Source organism: Vipera berus, assembly GCF_964194415.1.
Source record: "Vipera berus genome assembly, chromosome: 1".
NCBI lineage: Eukaryota > Metazoa > Chordata > Lepidosauria > Squamata > Viperidae > Vipera > Vipera berus.
This window is the reverse complement of record NC_138202.1, coordinates 229,551,824-229,570,254: the sequence shown is the minus strand read 5'-3', so window position 1 is coordinate 229,570,254 and position 18,431 is coordinate 229,551,824. Positions and strand designations below refer to the sequence as shown.

The 18,431-nt window shown below is 42.5% G+C and overlaps 1 protein-coding gene across 1 annotated transcript in view; it reads left to right on the top strand.

Annotated features, from left to right (window-relative positions):
- The window catches only part of HMGCLL1 (3-hydroxy-3-methylglutaryl-CoA lyase like 1), a gene marked incomplete at both ends in the record, with an annotated part of 55,690 nt that extends 47,906 nt beyond the window's left edge, over positions 1-7,784 (top strand). The window contains 2 exons of the mRNA XM_081326247.1: positions 2,674-2,799; positions 7,683-7,784. Coding sequence (XP_081182373.1) covers positions 2,674-2,799; positions 7,683-7,784 — 228 coding nt within the window. The remainder of the gene's footprint in view (positions 1-2,673; positions 2,800-7,682) is intronic.
- Between the last annotated feature and the right edge of the window lie 10,647 nt (positions 7,785-18,431).

The following is an 18,431-nucleotide window of genomic DNA, read 5'->3' as shown; positions in this document are numbered from 1 at the left end:
ATGAAATTAACACTAAATTACAAAGAGGATACAAATATAGCCCCCTAAGGTAATTTGTTTGGGTAGTGTCTGATTCAGAATTTTATGCACATTTTCATGTCTGGGTTTAAGCTGTATCAGACCCAGTTTTTCTTCATGATCTCTGGGCAAAGCATTCAGTAGGGTTACTTTGCAAAGTTGGTTTAATGCTCCTTGAACCATCAGCACAACTATGTCCTCTGGCAGGTTGTCAACATGTTAATATGTATGCACAGAAATTCCATCCACTGGAATCACCACCAATACCAAAAAAATAAAAAAAATAAAATATGACTATGCCTAGAGACCACAGGGGAAAAAAAATCTTCAAAATAGTTGCACTCAACATTTTGGAGAATGTGGCTGCTTCAGTGCTTTTAAGGAGAGATGCTTGACTTGTCCCAGTGCATTTTGACTAACATCCTGTCAAATCTTTTACACTAAACTTTTTTATATCAAAACTGTCAAGTACACAATTTGTTTCTCATTCTATAAATAAAAACAATTAAAGGCGAGTGTTTATTCTGCTGGCTACTGCTTTTATTCCAGTGGGCTCAAAGTTGTTTATCTAAAGCTCTTGATCAGCCAAATTCCTGTGCGCTGAGCTTGCAGCACTAGTATATACACTAGTTACTTCTGTAGATAAGCAGTGCCTAATGTCAGCATTGCCTATCTGTATTTCCAGACTGAATGAGTAATTTATTTTAACCCTTGTTGGCATCTTTCTATTTACTCTGTGAATTTCGCAGAGCATGCCTGCGGGAGTAGAATCTAACTTTGGAGACAGTGCTCTTAGAGTATTTAAAGAAAGAGATGCTTATGGTCCAAAAGTATAAGTAAAGTTTATTATGGAAATTGTGCACTAGTATACATGGCTTCATTTCAGAGCTTTCTGTCCTCATGATGCTAAAACTGAGACGGAAGCAGACAATACTTGATTCTTCCTGCAGAAAATAGATTGAAGGGAAAAACCTCAGTCCACCAAGGGACAAAAACCCAGACAATCAATGGTGAATGATAAATGGTCTGTGACAATGATCAATAAAATGTGCAAAGAATTTAAGCTTCTGAAGCGGCGGATCCAATGTTTGTCTAGCAGCTGATAATACACATTGAATGCAAAACAGCTGAAAGTATTACAAAACAATATTATTCAGCAATCAGGTTTTGTGGTTAGCTTGGTGTCAATAGATCAGTGGAACTTATTCAGTATAATGATAGATGTTTTAGACTTATATATTTCAAACAGTAGCTCCTTAGATCTCATGGGAAAACACATTTGAAATATGGATTTTAAAGTAGAAGCAGTTAATGTCACCTGGATTCTGTTTATTTAGTGACAAATTGAAGTCACTTTTAATTGGGTACTTATTGTGGAACTGGTTCTATAATATGTAATTTAATTTTGTGCATTTTAATAACTTTTCCTCTTGCTGCTATTAATTTTTTATTGTTTGCTTTTTCAGTTTTATGCATTTTTTCTTATTGCTTTTTATAATGCGCTTCTGTTGATTATATTGCCTGGTTTTATGATTAGAATTTATATTAATCTACCTACATTTTAAAAAAAAACATGGGGTATTATTTTAATGCTTCATCATATAAACTTCTAAATCTATTTTCCATGCCCACTTTAGCTTCAGAAAAATGCTTCTCACTGTAGATAAGTCTGACAAATGGCTTTTTTTTGATAATTCAGTATTTGGGGGCTTGTGTAAAGTTTTTATTTTGCCTTTTGCATCAGTGTGATGTATGCCTTGAGTTATATTAATGTAAGACTGCTCTACAAGTGTAAAATGAGTTCTATAATGTATTATTATCCATACATGAACTGCATTCATAAAAATGTTGGCTATGTTATATTTGAACATGAGGAAATTAATTGTAATCTCAGAGACATCCATTTTAGTACTTTAGGTTCCTAGTTGTAAATAGTCCTGTGTCAAATTAATTTTTATGAGCTTCCTTGATAATAGTGATTGAGTTCCCAGTGAAAATTGTCCAGATGCTATGACTGTATTTTATAAATGGCATAACTGGAGTGTGTGGCAGTTTAAACACAAAGAATACATTCACCATTATGTGTACCAAGAAATCAATTTCCCTTAACTGTAATAGAGGAGACATGCCAAAGATTGCAACTGATTGGGGGTGACCTGTTTCACAGATACCTGAAAAATGCCTCTTATGGAAGATTAAACCTACAACACCTATCTTTTGTTTGCGTCTTGAATTCAGACTATAGTTATGAATCCTTAGATTTTGGAAATGTGAACAATGTCACGTTTTCCTCTTGTGAGACTTTAAATTCCTGTTTTGCAGTAGAGGATCTCAAGCTGTTATCTGATCAGTCCATGCTGATTGGTAGAATCAGTTTGTAAAGATATAGCATGTTTTATTTTGAAAGAGGTATGGGCACAGCATGGCAGCTGTGTTGAATGTTTATCTAAAATAAGCCACCTATGGTCAGGGTTAAAGTACAATAGTACAATAAGAGTAAAATGGCATCTTAGTACAATAAGGAAAGCATGCTCAGATGTGGATTACAGAAAGTGCTCTTAACCATTTTTGTAGGCAGGGTACACTAGTGAGCATTTTGAATTGGGGACTAGCTTTCCGATGGAATATCTTTGATTAACTGTCATTGTGTTCTAGATGGGAGTTCATGTTGTGGATTCCTCTGTTTCGGGCTTAGGAGGCTGCCCGTACGCGAAAGGTGCCACTGGAAATGTGGCCACAGAAGATGTGATATACATGCTTAATGGCATGGGGATCAATACAGTAAGCTAATTTCCATATATCTATTCGATTCTGTGTAATTGCTGGAATTGAGGGTCATTGAAATAGCATATGTGTCATGCCTGTTCTATTGATTTCAAATAATATAATGCATTACTCTCTTTTACACCATGTATAAAAAGGCTATACAGGCAGTCCTCGGCTTAATAACATGACATTTGGTGACCGAAGTTACAGCAGCACTAAAAAAAGTGACATGACCATTTTTCACACTTATACCTGTTGTAGCATCGCCCTGGTCACATGATCAAAATTCAGACATTTGACAACTGGCTCATATTTATTGACTGTTGCAGTGACCCGGGGTCATGTGATGACCTTTCTGACAAGCAAAGACAATGGGGAAGCCAGATTCGCTTAACAATCTTGTTACTAACTTAACATCTGCAGTGATTCACTTAATAACTGTGGCAAGAAAGCTTGTGAAATGGGGCAAAGGTCACTTAACAACTGTCTTGCTTAATAACTGAAAGTATGGTCAGTTATGGTCAGTTATAATCATAAGTCAAGGACTTCCTCTATAGATTTGATAAATGAATAAATCAGTGCACACTAATGTATTCTAGGGCAGGAATCTGACGGGATATTGACTTTTCCACAGAATAGGTATATTTGTGTTACAAAGGAATTGCATATTTTTTCTCCTAATCTTATTTATATATACCGTATATACTTGAGTATAAGCCGACTCGAATATAAGCCGAGACCCCTAATTTTACCCCCCAAAAATGGAAAAAGTTATTGACTCGAGTATAAGCCGAGGCTGGAAAATACAGCAGCTCACCTTATGCTCCTCTCCAGAGATCTTCCCTCAGCAGCGGCCGGCAAAGTAGCTCGCACGCGAAACAAGCCTGGCAGAGGAGCCGGAGCGGCGAGCAAAGACGCCCGCCCGGATCCTGCAAGGCCCCGGCCGAGACGCGCCCCCAGCAATGGAGCCACTCCGGCTCCTCTGCCGGGCTTGTTTTGCATGTGAGCTACTTTGCCTGACGCTGCTGGGGTCGCGTCTCGGCCGGGGCCTTGCAGGATCCGGCCCGGGCGCCTCTGCTCGCCCTCAGCAGCACCTGGCCCGGAATCACATGCGAAACAAGCCCGGCAGAGGAGCCAGAGCGGCGAGCAGAGGCGCCCGGCCCAGATCCTGCAAGGCCCGGCCGAGACGCGCCCCCAGCAGCGGAGCTGCTCCGGCTCCTCTGCCGGGCTTGTTTTGCATGTGAGCTACTTTGCCTGACGCTGCTGGGGTCGCGTCTCGGCCGAGGCCTTGCAGGATCTGGCCCGGGCGCCTCTGCTCGCCCTCAGCAGCACCTGGCCCGGAATCACATGCGAAACAAGCCCGGCAGAGGAGCCGGAGCGGCGAGCAAAGACGCCCGCCCGGATCCTGCAAGGCCCCGGCCGAGGCGCGCCCCCAGCAACGGAGCCGCTCCGGCTCCTCTGCCGGGCTTGTTTTGCATGTGAGCTACTTTGCCTGACGCTGAGAAGACCCGCTTGGGCACTCGGGTTGGTGTCAGTCTCCGCAGGCCCTTCTCGTTTCCAGGAACGTCAAGCGCGCTTGGCTCCCCACCCCCACGGCAGGGCAGGGCAGGGCAGGGCAGGGCAGGGCAGAGACTTGCTCGCCCTTCTGACGGCCCTGAAGAGAAATGAAGGGCTTGCAAACTCCCCGCGAGAAGCTGGGCGAAGTGCGCGGCTGGGCGAGTGTGTGCCTGCGCGCGTATTTACGAAAGAAACGCTCCGAGAGTTCTTCTTTCTCCGCCCCCTTGGGGGGAACTCTAGCTCGGGCTCGCTCGTGCGCAATTCTCTCTCTCTCTCTCTCTCCGCCGTGGCGATGGTGGGACGCCAAGGTAACCTGAGAACGCGGCAGGGAAGAGCCATATTTAACTACCCTGTTCACTGCTTTCCGTGTGGCAGACCCGTATGTGCCAGCTCTCGGGTCTCTGGGGACTGGCGGCTGATTAGGCTGGGCCTTTGGCCGTCCGCAGCTGAGGCGGCGGTGGCGGCGGCGGAATCTGATGCCGAGGCAGCGGGAAAGAGTTTCTCAAAAGCCCCGAGGGCTCCCGAGGAAGGCATGGGGAGGAGGAGCTTTGCACCTTGGGGACACGATGGAGCCGCTGTGACGGTTACTCCAGAGAGAGTTGCACGAAGTCAAGGTGTCTCTCTTCCTCCTCCTCACCGTTTCCTTTGCTTTTCTTCATGCTTTTTATTCCTCTGCGGAACTCTGCTGCTGGATTTTTCAGCGACTGCTGTAGCCACGCTTCTCTTCTCGGCTCCGAAAATAGGGATTTCTACTCTCTTCTTGGCAGAGGAGCCGGAGCGGCGAGCTCCTCTGCCAGGCTTCTTTGCATGTGAGCTACTTTGCCTGACGCATCTCTAATGACTTCAACTTCGGGTGCTAGTTAGAATTTATATCCAGATTGCCTCTCAATTTACACACCCAGAGCCAGAAATGGCATTTTATCCCAGCAAAGTGACCGTCAGAAGGGCGAGCAAGTCTCTGCCCTGCCCTGCCCTGCCCTGCCGTGGGGGTGGGGAGCCAAGCGCGCTTGACGTTCCTGGAAACGAGAAGGGCCTGCGGAGACTGACACCAACCCGAGTGCCCAAGCGGGTCTTCTCAGCGTCAGGCAAAGTAGCTCACATGCAAAACAAGCCCGGCAGAGGAGCCGGAGCGGCTCCGTTGCTGGGGGCACGTCTCGGCCGGGGCCTTGCAGGATCCGGGCGGGCGTCTTTGCTCGCCGCTCCGGCTCCTCTGCCGGGCTTGTTTCGCATGTGATTCCGGGCCAGGTGCTGCTGAGGGCGAGCAGAGGCGCCCGGGCCGGATCCTGCAAGGCCTCGGCCGAGACGCGACCCCAGCAGCGTCAGGCAAAGTAGCTCACATGCAAAACAAGCCCGGCAGAGGAGCCGGAGCAGCTCCGCTGCTGGGGGCGCATCTCGGCTGGGCCTTGCAGGATCTGGGCCGGGCGCCTCTGCTCGCCGCTCCGGCTCCTCTGCCGGGCTTGTTTCGCGTGCGAGCTACTTTGCCGGCCGCTGCTGAGGGAAGATCTCTGGAGAGGACCATAAGGTGAGCTGCTGCATTTTCCAGCCTCGGCTTACACTCGAGTCAATAACTTTTTTCAGTGGGCTGAAAAATTCGGCTTATACTCAAGTATATACGGTATATATATATGTGTGAATTTATATGTACATCTGGCTAGTTTTCCATCCCAAGCAATTATAAAACTCTTTTTAAAACAGTTTTAATCCTTACTATTGCCTGAATACTACACTTTAGAATTTATTTTCTCACCAAATTATTTATTGATAGCACATACCGTACCATTTACTAAAATTAAACATTGCCCAGTGTTTATATTATTTTCATTTACATGTTCTTTCTTGGGTTGCTGCTAAAGAACACAATGGATCTTTTCCCTCTTTTAAAAGCCGTTGAACTTTCAGATGAGCTGAGTGTTGAAGTCACAGTTAATTCCTCGTTTAGAACAAGGTTCACAGTGATTAGATCAAATTATCAGTTTACTTTGGGAAAGTTCAGACCCAGCATCTATTCGTGGTTGTGTTTAGTTTTGCAAAGGTCAGCTCAGTGAACATCTGGCAAGTGAACATTGGATTTAAGGTGCTGAAACATTTTTTTAAGGGTAACATGTATGAGTCAAAAGAATATTAGAATCCCAAAACAGTACTGTTTTTGCAGAAGTCTCTGCTCATCAGATTTCTTGCCGGTTTACTTTGTGCCTAGATATATATTCAATAAATTTACTTCCAAATAGAAGTGTGTAAGGGATCTCAGTTTGAATCTGAAGTAAAAAGATGCTGCTTTTAAATTCCCTAAGAAGTTCATTTCTTTTGTAGCAGGATTCTTTCTCTTTCCTCCATCTCAAGCTAAAATAGAAATGGCCTTTTGCCAAATGACTTTAGACAAAACTAGACTTTTGGTCTAGCGGTGAAGGTGCCAGGCTAGAGACCAGGAGACTGTGAATTTGAATCCTGCCTTAGTCGACTGGATGACTTTGGGGCAGTCACTCTCTCTCTGCCCAATCCACCTCACAAGGTTATTGTTTTGGCCACAACAATAGCCACATTTAGGGTGCCACCACCAAGTGGTCCTATTGCATTTCAAATCAAGCACCAGGATCTTCAGATGTTCTGGTTGCATGCAATGAGTAAGGGTCTGAGCCAATTTTTTTTAATTAAACTGAGGCCCAAACAGTATTAACACTGTTGTTTCCAGAGCACATGTATAATATGATTGTGTTTCTCTTCTCCTAGTTATCAGACTGGAGAGCCAGTTTGGTGTAGTAATCAATGCACCAGGCTAGAAACTGGGAGTCTGGGAGCTGTAGTCTCACCTGAGACAAAAAGCCAGCTGGGTAACTTTGGACCAGTGACTCTCAGCCCTAGGAAAAAGACAAGAGCAAACTACTTCCAAAATCTTGTCAAGAAAACTGCAGGGATTAATCCGGCCAGTCTTCAGGAGTCAACACTAGCTTGAAGGCACAAAGCTAATCATAATTTTAAAAGATTATCACTCTGAAGTTTGGATAATTCAGGTCCATTCAGACAATATAACTGCAAGTTTTGAACCAACTTCAGAGACAGGCCCATATTAAATTCTCTGAAGTATTATAATTTGAAGGTATGTGATGTAGTTCTTAAAAAGCATTGGGGACGTAATGTATTAGAATGCTGCAAGGCACTAAAATATAGAAGGTCAGACAGACAAGCATTCAGATAATGTTTTCACGATATGGAGAATTTGATGAAGAATTTACGATTAACATAAAGCATGCTGTTTTCCTCTGCGGCTGAATATCTTGAGTGGTTATATATGAATAAACATATTTTTAAATGGTTTCTTTCTCCTGTCTCTTCCTCAATTTTAGGGTGTGGATCTTTACAAAGTTATGGAAGCTGGCAACTTCATCTGCAGAGCTTTGAACAAGAAAACCAGTTCTAAAGTTGCTCGAGCTTCCTTCAATGCTTGAACTGGAAAAGAAATGGTGGCATTCTTAAAAAGTTAAATATTTATCCATCAGTGGGCTTTTCCTGTTTATAGTTGCAGAAAACAAACATATTGCAAAAAATTTTTAAAAAATCATCTTAAGGGAACAGTAGCACTATGGTTAATATGAGACCAATGGCAGTAATAAATTGAAAGACCAAAGTAGAAAGCCTTCACTTGAATTGCTAAACGATTTCCCCCCACCCCTTGGGGTCTTTGGATGGTGCCTATTGCAACTTACCTTGGCCTCTCTTTATCAGCTCATGGTCAACTTCTGATGTGATGCTCTTAGAATATATATGTTTCCCTATCATGGCACTCTACCAACAAAAGTACATACTTATTTGCTCACAAATGAAGTAGGCTTGCTACATGAATTAAAAAGATAAGTTTGAGATGAACTGAACTGAGCAGGCATGCTGTTATGTAATGTAGAGCTACTGAATTTGAACTGAGCATATCTTGCGATGAGTTCTCCACATCAATAGTAAAGGAACAAGCAATCAGGAAATATGCCACAATCTAGCACTTGGTAGAGCAGCCATAAATGCCTTTGGGGGGGAAAATATTCATACGCCGTAATGTGTCTATACTATCAAGATCAGAGGTGTGCAGACAGTAGTTTTCCGTGTGACACTGTAAGGAAGTTGGACTTTGAAGAAGCAGGATAGAAAGAGTATGGATGCTTTTGATGTTAGAGGTGAATCATCAAACAAATCAATCTCTCCAGTTCTCATTCAAAGCATAAATGACCAGGCTCAAATTATCCTATTTCAGACACGTTATGTTTGGCTTAGCTTTCTAGGGAAGGCTCTGATGCTAGGAAAGGTGGAAGAGAAGAAAAGAGAATCACTAGCAGCAAGAGGCATGGACCTGTGATGGAAGCACCTCTGAAGGACCAAGTTGGAGGTAATCACTAAGAATCCCCACTGATTTGATGGCACATAATAAATCAATGCGCAGGTTGGACTCCAAACTATGTGTAAGCAGCATGGGACTGTTCAAATGTGTTGAACATGATCAGACTCAAAGCAGCTTGGCTAGTGGCAGTGAGAAATGATAGGAAGTAGCCATCCCTGTCTAATTCAGGAAATATATGGTCATAATATAATGGTGATTCTTTTAAAATACCTTGGGACTTTATTCAATTTCCTTCCATTTTTATTTTTATATATTTGCTTAAAATGTACTGTATATGTGTACGCTTCTGGAAATATTTGTCCATGTACTAGATGATATATTTATAAAACTCTGGAAAAATATATGCAAAATACAAAATCAATAAAATAATCTGTCTCTGTTCAAAGCTCTTTTAACCACTGTTATGTGATCAACTGCAACTCTTGGTCTCAAAGAAAACCTCACTATGCTAAAATGCCATGAAAAGGGGCACAATACGGTCCATCTCCTATTTTGAAAAAAGTGTATTAGAATTAGACTTGAGAAACACCAAAGCACAGCCACTGAGATAAAGATTAACCCGCAGTGCAAGAAGAAGTAATGTAAAATCATACATTGCTGCCTATCTTGGATTGTAAAAAGAGAATAATGGACAAATTGCATTTGGTTTGATGGGTAATAAAGTGGATTAAGGGATTTAATTGCTTTACTTACAGCTGATACTTTTAACCGTCTTGGATACAATAGGCTGCAGAATTTTAAAGACAGTAAGTACATTGTTAGCTCTTAATCAAGCTTTTAGTGTCTCATAAATATTTGCAGCAATTTATGAGGTCCATCGTTGTGTGTGGCCTGTTGTACAGTTTATTTCTGCAGATTATTCTTTCTTTTTCCCCAAATCATTATTCTCTGAACCGAGAGCCAAAACTGGATTTGCTATGAGTAGCATTTTTGCAACGTTTTACTATGCCTGACATCTGTTAAGAATATGAAGGACTTTATCTTGTTCCAAGAGTTTGTGGGAAATGGCAGCCTGCCATATTTTGCAAATTTGTGGCGCCCTCCTATAGTTGTGACATACATTACAGTCATTGTAATCAACTTTAATTTCTCATTTTGAGCAAATGATATTTAATACTGCTGCTGTGTTGATGGGGTTTTTTTTAGGGAGGATGTTTAGGGCAGCAAATTTTGCTTTACTGTGCAAACTTCCTGAAAGGTTGTGGTTGTACAGTGGCAGTGTTAATCACTCTCTCCCACAGCTCCATTCAAAAGAGAGGTAGTGCTATTCATGCAGATTCATCTGTGACTGGCCAAATTTGGATTAGAATCATGGACTGGAAATGAAAGTAAAAAAAATCACAGTATAAATTGTGCCCCCTTTTCTGACAAGTAAGTACTTCTGTTGCAGCAGAAAAAAAATGCCCTTGTAGTGTCTATTTGTAAAATTAAATTCCCATTTTAAGATTTATGATTATATAATATATCTATTATATCTATTTTGCCTAGTGGTGAATCAAGAAAATGTCCCTTAAAAGCCAAAATGGAAATGTTCAGATCATGTTCCTTATACTGGATTTTCTTAGGTGATGGCATCATGAATGCAATTGAACATGCTAATTACTATAGATCAAGGATCCTCAATTTGTGGGCTGCAGCCTACTATCAGGCCGTGGCGTCTTGGCCACCAGGCCACATGAAGGGATGACCAGTGCATGCTTGTGTGTGCATGCATTCACCCCCACACTCAGTGCTAGCGCTGCTGTGAGCTTCCCTTGGCACTAGCACTGCCCAGCTCCGAGAGTCCCGCTGGCACTAGCACTGCCTCAAGCATCCCGCTGGCGTCAGCACTGCCCCCCCCTGAGTGTCCTGCTGGCACTAGCACCGCCCCACACCAAGCATCCCACCAGCACTAGTGCTGCCCTGAGCATCCCGCCGGTTCTAGAGACGCCCTGAGCATCCCACTGGCTAGCGCTGACTTGTGCCAAGCGTCCAGCAAGCACTAGTGCTGCCCCTAGTGTCCCACTGGTGCTAGCACCACGCTGCACCGAGCGTCCCTCCAGCACTAGCACCACACCGAGCATCCACCAGCACTAGCGCCGCCCCACCCCAAGCATCCCACTGGCATTAGCGCCACCCCATTTGTGGCATTCACACTCATGTGTCCCTGTATGTGCATGTGCTCGCACATGGCCCAATTGCACTTGCTCATGGCCCACTTGTGCATGCGCATGTGCGTATAACTGTGCCTGCCTTCCTTTCCAGGTTGTCAAACCAAAAGGTTTGGTGCTCTCTGCTATAGATTATTCAGGGAAAGCTGCTTAACTTCTTCTGTATCTCCACAATCTCATCAGTTCAGATACAGAAAGCATTTAGGTCCATGTGAACCTGAAAGGGGCCAGTATTTTATAAAGTGTCGTGAACAATGAATTGTACAGAAAACATTTCCTCAATGCTTTTCTGAATCTGTCTTTTTCATATAGGAAGTTATGTCTGTCTCATGCAGAGCTCTGTTAAGAAGAGGAAAGGTTTGCCTACTTTTTCCAGTTGCCTGGAAAAATTCCCAGTGAGCACTGGGTCTTGGGAAGAAAGATCAGTGGAGGATGTAATTATTGGCTATAAAGAAAGACCATGTAAATATTGCTTGATCGTCTCACTAAATACAGGTAGCCTTGGACTTACAACAATTCATTTAGTGACCATTTGAAGTTACAACACCACTAAAAAGTGACATGAGTTTTTCACACTTAAGACTCTTGTGGCATCCTCATGGTCACATGAACAAAATTCTGACATTTGGCAATTGATTCACGAGCTTGCAGTATCCTGGAGTCATGTGATTACCTTTTGTGACCTTCTGACAAGCAAAGTCAACGGGGAAGCCAGAATCACTTAGGAGCCGTGTTGCTAACCTATGATCTGCAATGATTCACTTAACAACTATGGCAAGAAAGGTCGTAAAATGGGGCAAAACTCACTTAACAAATACTTCACTTAGCGATATAAGTTTTGGGCCCAATTATGATCATAAGTCGAGGACTTCCTGTACTTCTACTCATTATTTTCACCAATATATAGTTTCTGCTTTAGATATGAAAAAAGTACAAGATATGCTCCAAAATACATAATCAATTGCAAGTAACTAATCTGGGCAGAAAAATCAATAATTATTGACTGCACTTTCCATTCAGAGTTGATATTATTGGTGTATAATAATCTACCTGAAGAGAACATATTCACCACTAATTACTTTTTTGTTAATCAGCACTTCCAATCAGCTATTATGAGCAACAACTCACCAAAAATGAGTTTATTTATGCTGGGAGACAGTTTTCTGCATGAGTCTTGTTCAGAAATTACAACAAATTGTATAGTCAGCATGCATGTAGCTAGTTGTACTGGGGGTGATCTGTTGTTCACACTTGCAGAGCAAGTTCCATAAAGGGCTTAGGCCGACTCACTTCCACGTATGAATGGCCCATGGAAGCAATTACATGCAGTGCTCAAGCTCCTGACTACGATCAGTTCCATACTGATGGAGATTGGCTTTTCACTTGCTTTACCAGTGAGTAGGAGCTGCTCACCATTCCTCTTTGTTGGATTAAGCATTTGAGGAGCTTGGCTGAACAGAGTTACTGACATGATCAGGTTTTACAGACATTCAACAGGTTTTAAGAGAGATTGGATTGCTACAATGCGTGTTAGCTTCATCATCTTGCCAAAGAAAAGGGGTGAGGGAATGGAATGGAATGCCAAGAAGCCGTTCACAGACCATGAGAGCCTGCACCATGTCAAGGAGACTGCCGCAGGTGCTCGATGGAGAAGTGAACTGTTCCCATAACAAAAAGAAATATTAATATTGGACAATGTGAACACCCGGTGGGTGGGGAGCAGGAATCCAATGTTTAACTAAGCAAGTTTTCGCATGGGAAATCTCAGAGTTGGTTTTGCTTCTTCATTTCTGAGATGCTGTACCCAATAAAGTTGTGCCTGCTGGGACTTAATTGCCTTGAGGATTCCTTTTGTTGAGTTTACTAGTCGGACCATTTACAGAGACATTAACTTCCAGCTGGCAAGAACCAACCACTACAACCACCAGACTGTTCACAATGCCTTGAAATGGTCCTCCATGGTTATCATTGCTGGTAGGATAGGTTCTACCACAGGGGGATTTTGTGTAGAGCCACTTTGGATTTGGAGCCAAATCTAAGTCTCAAACTGTAAATTCAGAAAACCTCTGGTAAAATTAAAGGGAAAAGCCATCTTTAGAGCTGCATAGGTTTTGTCTTACCCCAGGCTCTGATACTGACAGTGAAGGTAGCAAATGGCATTTATGTGACTGCAGATGCTATGTCACTGTAATTGCGAGCTGGTTGCCAAGCACACAAATCACAATTGTGATTGTGGTGATGCTGTTATGGCCAAAACAATGAGGGGTTGTAAGTACATCTTGTTCAACACTGTTGCAACTTCAAAGAGTCAGTAAGTGGACATTACATGAGGACTACCTGTATATAGTAATCTGATCCTTCAAACCTTTGATGGTACTAGTACTTCATACACAACTTTCTATAAAGTTTTGACCATTTGTTTTAGTGAAAGCAGCTGAAAATAGCTGAACAAATGCATACTGAGAATTGTTTGCTGCCATTGATCTAAAGGCGACATATAGAACTCTATGTGTACATTAAGAGCAAGCAGATAAGAAACAAACAAGTAAGCAAACAGGAAGAATAATCAATTACATATCTTGGTTCAAAGTAATGGCTCATTTTGCTATGATTTCTACAAATCAATCAAATGAAGTCGGGTGCAAGCAGAAAATGTGCACTTTTACCACCTTTAGGTATATTTTTCAGATTTCAGTTTGGCTCCTAGGTTATTTAGCTTACAAGCTCTTCAGGGTAATGTTTGCACTATATCCATATAAAATAAATCATCTTTCTTATAAGACCTTATCAGTGAATAACTACAGGTGGTCCTTGACTTATGACCGGTTGTTTCACAACTATTCAAAGTTACAATGGTCTCGGAAAGGGGGTTTGCCCTTTGTAAACCATTACACCAAACTGCCTGGCTATAAGCCCACCACTGCTCTTAGATTCATGTTGTCTTAGCAAACAAAAATTCAGGAACATGTATTTCTAGCTAACATCCTGTTCTATACTCAGTATAATTTTGTGTCCCTGTGGCTTAATTCTAAAACAAATACCCTAGGCAGTCAAGTACTACATGGGAAAAAAATAACTCCAGATATATGTTATAGATTGGCCAATATTTGCCAAAGTGGTCGATCATGGCTATGGATTCTGTCCTTCCCTGTTTATTTTTTTGTTTGTTGCGTTTTGTTTCTCAAAGAGATTACACCCAATAAAATGGTTGGTTTATTACAGCAGTCAGAATGAGCATTTTTGGCCCAGCGGATGATCCCGAGTTGTTGAGTTGTTTCTGATAAAAGGGCCTGGGAGCTTCTCTGATAAATGGACTTGGGAGGAAACTCTCTTTGGCAGATAAGCAGCTGTGCAGGCCCTGAAAACAAACAAGCAAGTGTTGCATTAACAAACCAGGTAGCCTGAGCAGTCAATCTGCTTGGCTAAAATCGATAGCTGAATAAACTTTGGGTAGTATCTAGCCCTTTTAAGTCTTATTGATACTTAAAAAGGAATTAAGCCTATCTTCTTTCATTGAAATAAGTAGGATTAAGCAGTGCTTAACATTAGCTTAAATGTGCCTCTGTTCCTGGGAAAGTAGAGTTGTAAATGTTCCTATATATCATTATTTATAGTCTATTAGCATGAATAGTAGCTATAAATGCATTTTATCTGATATGTCAGGATGATAATGTTCTGTATCGAGGCCATTCTGGCCCCTATTCTGTGAGTATTGCTGCTGGATGCCCTGCAGAATACCCATATTCCATGCTTATTGCCAATGTTAGCTTGGGCTGATGGGATCTGTAGTCCAAATTATTTAAGGAGCAACAGATTGCCTCCTCTATGGTAAGCCAGGGCCGATGGAGGCATTTTGGAGACCATGTTGTGACTTCTTTCAAAAAATGGCTGCTGGTGTTTGAAAAGGCCCATCGCCCATTTAGAAGAAGATGAGCCAGTGAGAGACCCACCAGGAGTACCTCAGGAACCTCTCTACCACCCCAACTTTGTCTTTTGAATGGGGCAGACAGTGATACGTCCTAACAATGCAATGGATTGCAGCTCCCCTCCCCACACACACTAATTTGCCTGCAGCCCATATTTGATCCAAAGAGGTAATAGAGACTTTGCTATTCATTGAACAATTAAAATTAAATTTAAAATAACCAAGTTAGGCAGGCTAGAAATAGACCTGTGAATGCCATGTATGGAACACCGGTTGTTTTATGTTGTTTATTTAACTTTCCATACGCTTGCCTCAAGTAGTTTTCTGCTTCTTTCACTGGCTCCCATCAAGATGTCACCACCTCTTCTGGGAAGTAACAGGTAAAAATGACTAGAGATCAGGAATGTATGTTGAGGGAAACGAGCAGCTGAGTCTCTTCCCTAACCTGGAGAACGCAATACACGGAGACTGCCTTTTGCAGAAATTACCTGGTCTTTAACAAAGCCAAAAGGATTGTTCCCAGGATAAGAATGATGCAAGAGACGAATAGAATAGTAATGACTGTGTCACCTAGAATTAAAGTGGGAAAACAATTTAAAAGTTAAAGTGCACCCAATCTAATAGCAATATTTAAATGACAAATTTAATTGTATGAATCAGCCAGGATTGTCTACTGTTTCCTTGCAAATTTCAGAAACAGATGAGCAGGTGCTTCAGCTGTGTTTCTCCCTATCCCTCTGTCTCTGTTTCTTTGTCTGTCTCTCTCTCTCTCTCTCTCACACACACACACACACACACACACACACACACACACATGGATGAGGCTATAAAGTACTATGGCTGTCTGCCATCCTCCCTGAATTGCTGGGAATCAGGCAGCATATAAATTTAATGAAAGAATCACAACAACATCGCCAATACAGTAATACTGTATATGGGGCTATATCAGCACATGTCAAATTCAGAGTCCCAGACCGCCCACCAGCATTTGGAGAAGGGTATCTATAAGGAAAGATAAGGAGACCGATCCCACTCTCCGTTTAAATGGAAAACATTTACATGCCCTTGAACAGTGGCTTAACCCTCTTCTCCTTCCAGATAGAAACCAAGACCAGAACAGGGCTGGTTTCAGCAGCCTCTCTCCCCCCCCCGTCCCCCACCTCCATCATCCTCTGTGCTCTTTCTTCTGCAGGCAGCCTGCATTGTGACCCTCTAGGAGCAGACGTTTCCTTTCTTTTTGAAAGTCCAACTCACCGTAAAACAAAGACTGTTCTCCAGTTACAGGAAGTATTTTTCCAGGGAGTTCTATCTGCGATGAGTAAAGGTCAGCCACTCCACCTGATATCTGGCCTTTACACAGGAGAGGATATGAAAACAAGACGGTGTGAAAGCAAGTAGAAAGGGCATCCTATCGTGGCCTCACGGAGGGCTTTCCTGTTGGATGCCTGCCAGCCAGTCAGCCTGATCGCCGGTGGCTTTGCCGTTCCAGGATTCTTCATTCCATTCCCTCTTGTCTCCCTGTTCCCCCTCCGCTCTCCCAAGCATCCCAACCTTGTTCTTCAAAACACACAAAAAAGAGGGTATTTTATTTATTTATTTATTTATTTATTTATTTATTTGTTTGTTTGTTTGTTTGTTTATTTAGCAAACCTTATGTTTGCTTCTGTCTCCCCAAACATGCTGTCGTTTCCTTTGTTTATACAGATGCTTTGGCCCAAAATACCACTCGGTTAAATATTCTGTCTCAAGGAAATGAAAGAGGTAGAAAGAGATTCAACGCTGTAAACAACCGTGGAGTAGGACTAGAGTCAAAAATGGAGGCGACCACTAACGTTCGCTTTGGTGCCCATTCATTCTATTTCTCCATCTAATATCCCCTTATAAGGAAGACCCTCCCAGGAAGTTGTTGATTGACTGGACCGAGTTAAAAGCAAAAGAATTGCTTGCAGTTTTAGTTCAGCTCTGGTGACTTCACGAGCAGCTACATTGCTCAATGTACTGAGCAATAGTAGAGAAGTAATTTTCTGTTGCTTTCTTTGGGAAATGTTTCCCACTTCCTGGTGTAACAAACAGCTTGCTAATTTTTTTTTAGGAATCTCCCACCCACGGTCTAACCTGGCCTGGCCCAGCTTGATATCTGAAGCAGATGATGCTATCATCTGACCTTAAAGGAGACAATGTCCAGGCTTGACCAGATTGACTTACGTAAGCAAATCTTGCCATGGAGTATGCGATGGAACCACTGGCATACCGACTGTTCAGCTTGTGATGCGGCCTCACAGGTACACTTGACTCGAAGGACAGATCCCCACAAGTCCACATAAGCAGCTCTGCAGTCGACGCTCTCTGAACAAATTGGGTCAATGGAGTTCCAAGTCTTGAGGCAGGAGTTTTCTTCAAGGCAGGCTTGGCTGATGTGCTTTAAACACTTTGAGGTAAATGCCTCATATCTGCTCCTTTGGAAACATAAGGCAGAGTAAGGGGAACATAAATTGTAGAGATCAATAGCACCCCATGGTTCCTTTTGATTGTGATATCCAACACTCAAGCATGGGACAAAGGAGAGAGGATGGTAGGAAAGCAGATCGGGAATCTCCTGTGAGAACTACAATGAGGAATATGAAGGAGGACATATTCAAAACGCTGCGTTTTACTTACAATTCACAAATTGATTGGAGATCTCTTATTCCAAGCAATGGGTTATCAATGTGCTGAATATGGGCTGGAAAGGATTACTGTAGTCCCCAATTTACAGTCACAACTGGGTCCAGAATTTCGGTTGCTAAGCAAGATGGCTGTTAAGTGAGTTCCACCTGATTTTATGACCTTGTTGCTATGATTTTTTAAAGCAAATCAATGCAATTGTGGAGTGGTTCGTGTGGCTTCCCCAATTGGCTTTGGTCATTGAAAGCTGGCTGGAAACAGCAATCATGTCACTATAAGATGCTGCAACTATCGTAAGTACCTACCAATTGCCGAGCCCCTCCCCCACCCCAAAGTTGATCATATAACTGTGGGGATGCTGCAAGAGTTGTGGGAGAACTGGTTGTAAATTAATTTTATTATTGCCATTGTAACTTTGAACAGTCGCTAAAAAAAATGGCTGTAAAATTGAGGAGTACTTGCTGTAAATGGCCTGGAAGAATATTTGGGGGTTGGGGGGGAGAAGCAACATTTCTTATTAAAAGAATGCATAGGATGGAGAAAAGGTATCCTGGGCCACCACTTAAGACTATATGTATATGATTCATAGTGATGAACAATTAAAATTTGCCTATCTAATATGTCCTGCCAAAGCTCATAAATTACAGAAGATTAAAAGGAAGACTTAAATCACATGGAAATAATAACGTTAGCCTTAGCTTATTCTGTAGCATGGAATACTTTTGTTTTCGAAAGCTTAGGAACCATTAGGCACTGCCAGCTAAATAGATAGAATTAATCCATTTATGTACTTTCACATTAAGCACACTTCTGCCCGCAAGCAAAACTACATACCAGCAAATCTTGCTTTCTCGACACAATTGCATTACATGAGCACAGCTAGGTGTTGGGACCATTCTGACGGCACACGGATGGCCATGAAGGAATCGTCTGGCTTGGTGGCAGTTGTCGTCTGATTGCATACAGTCAC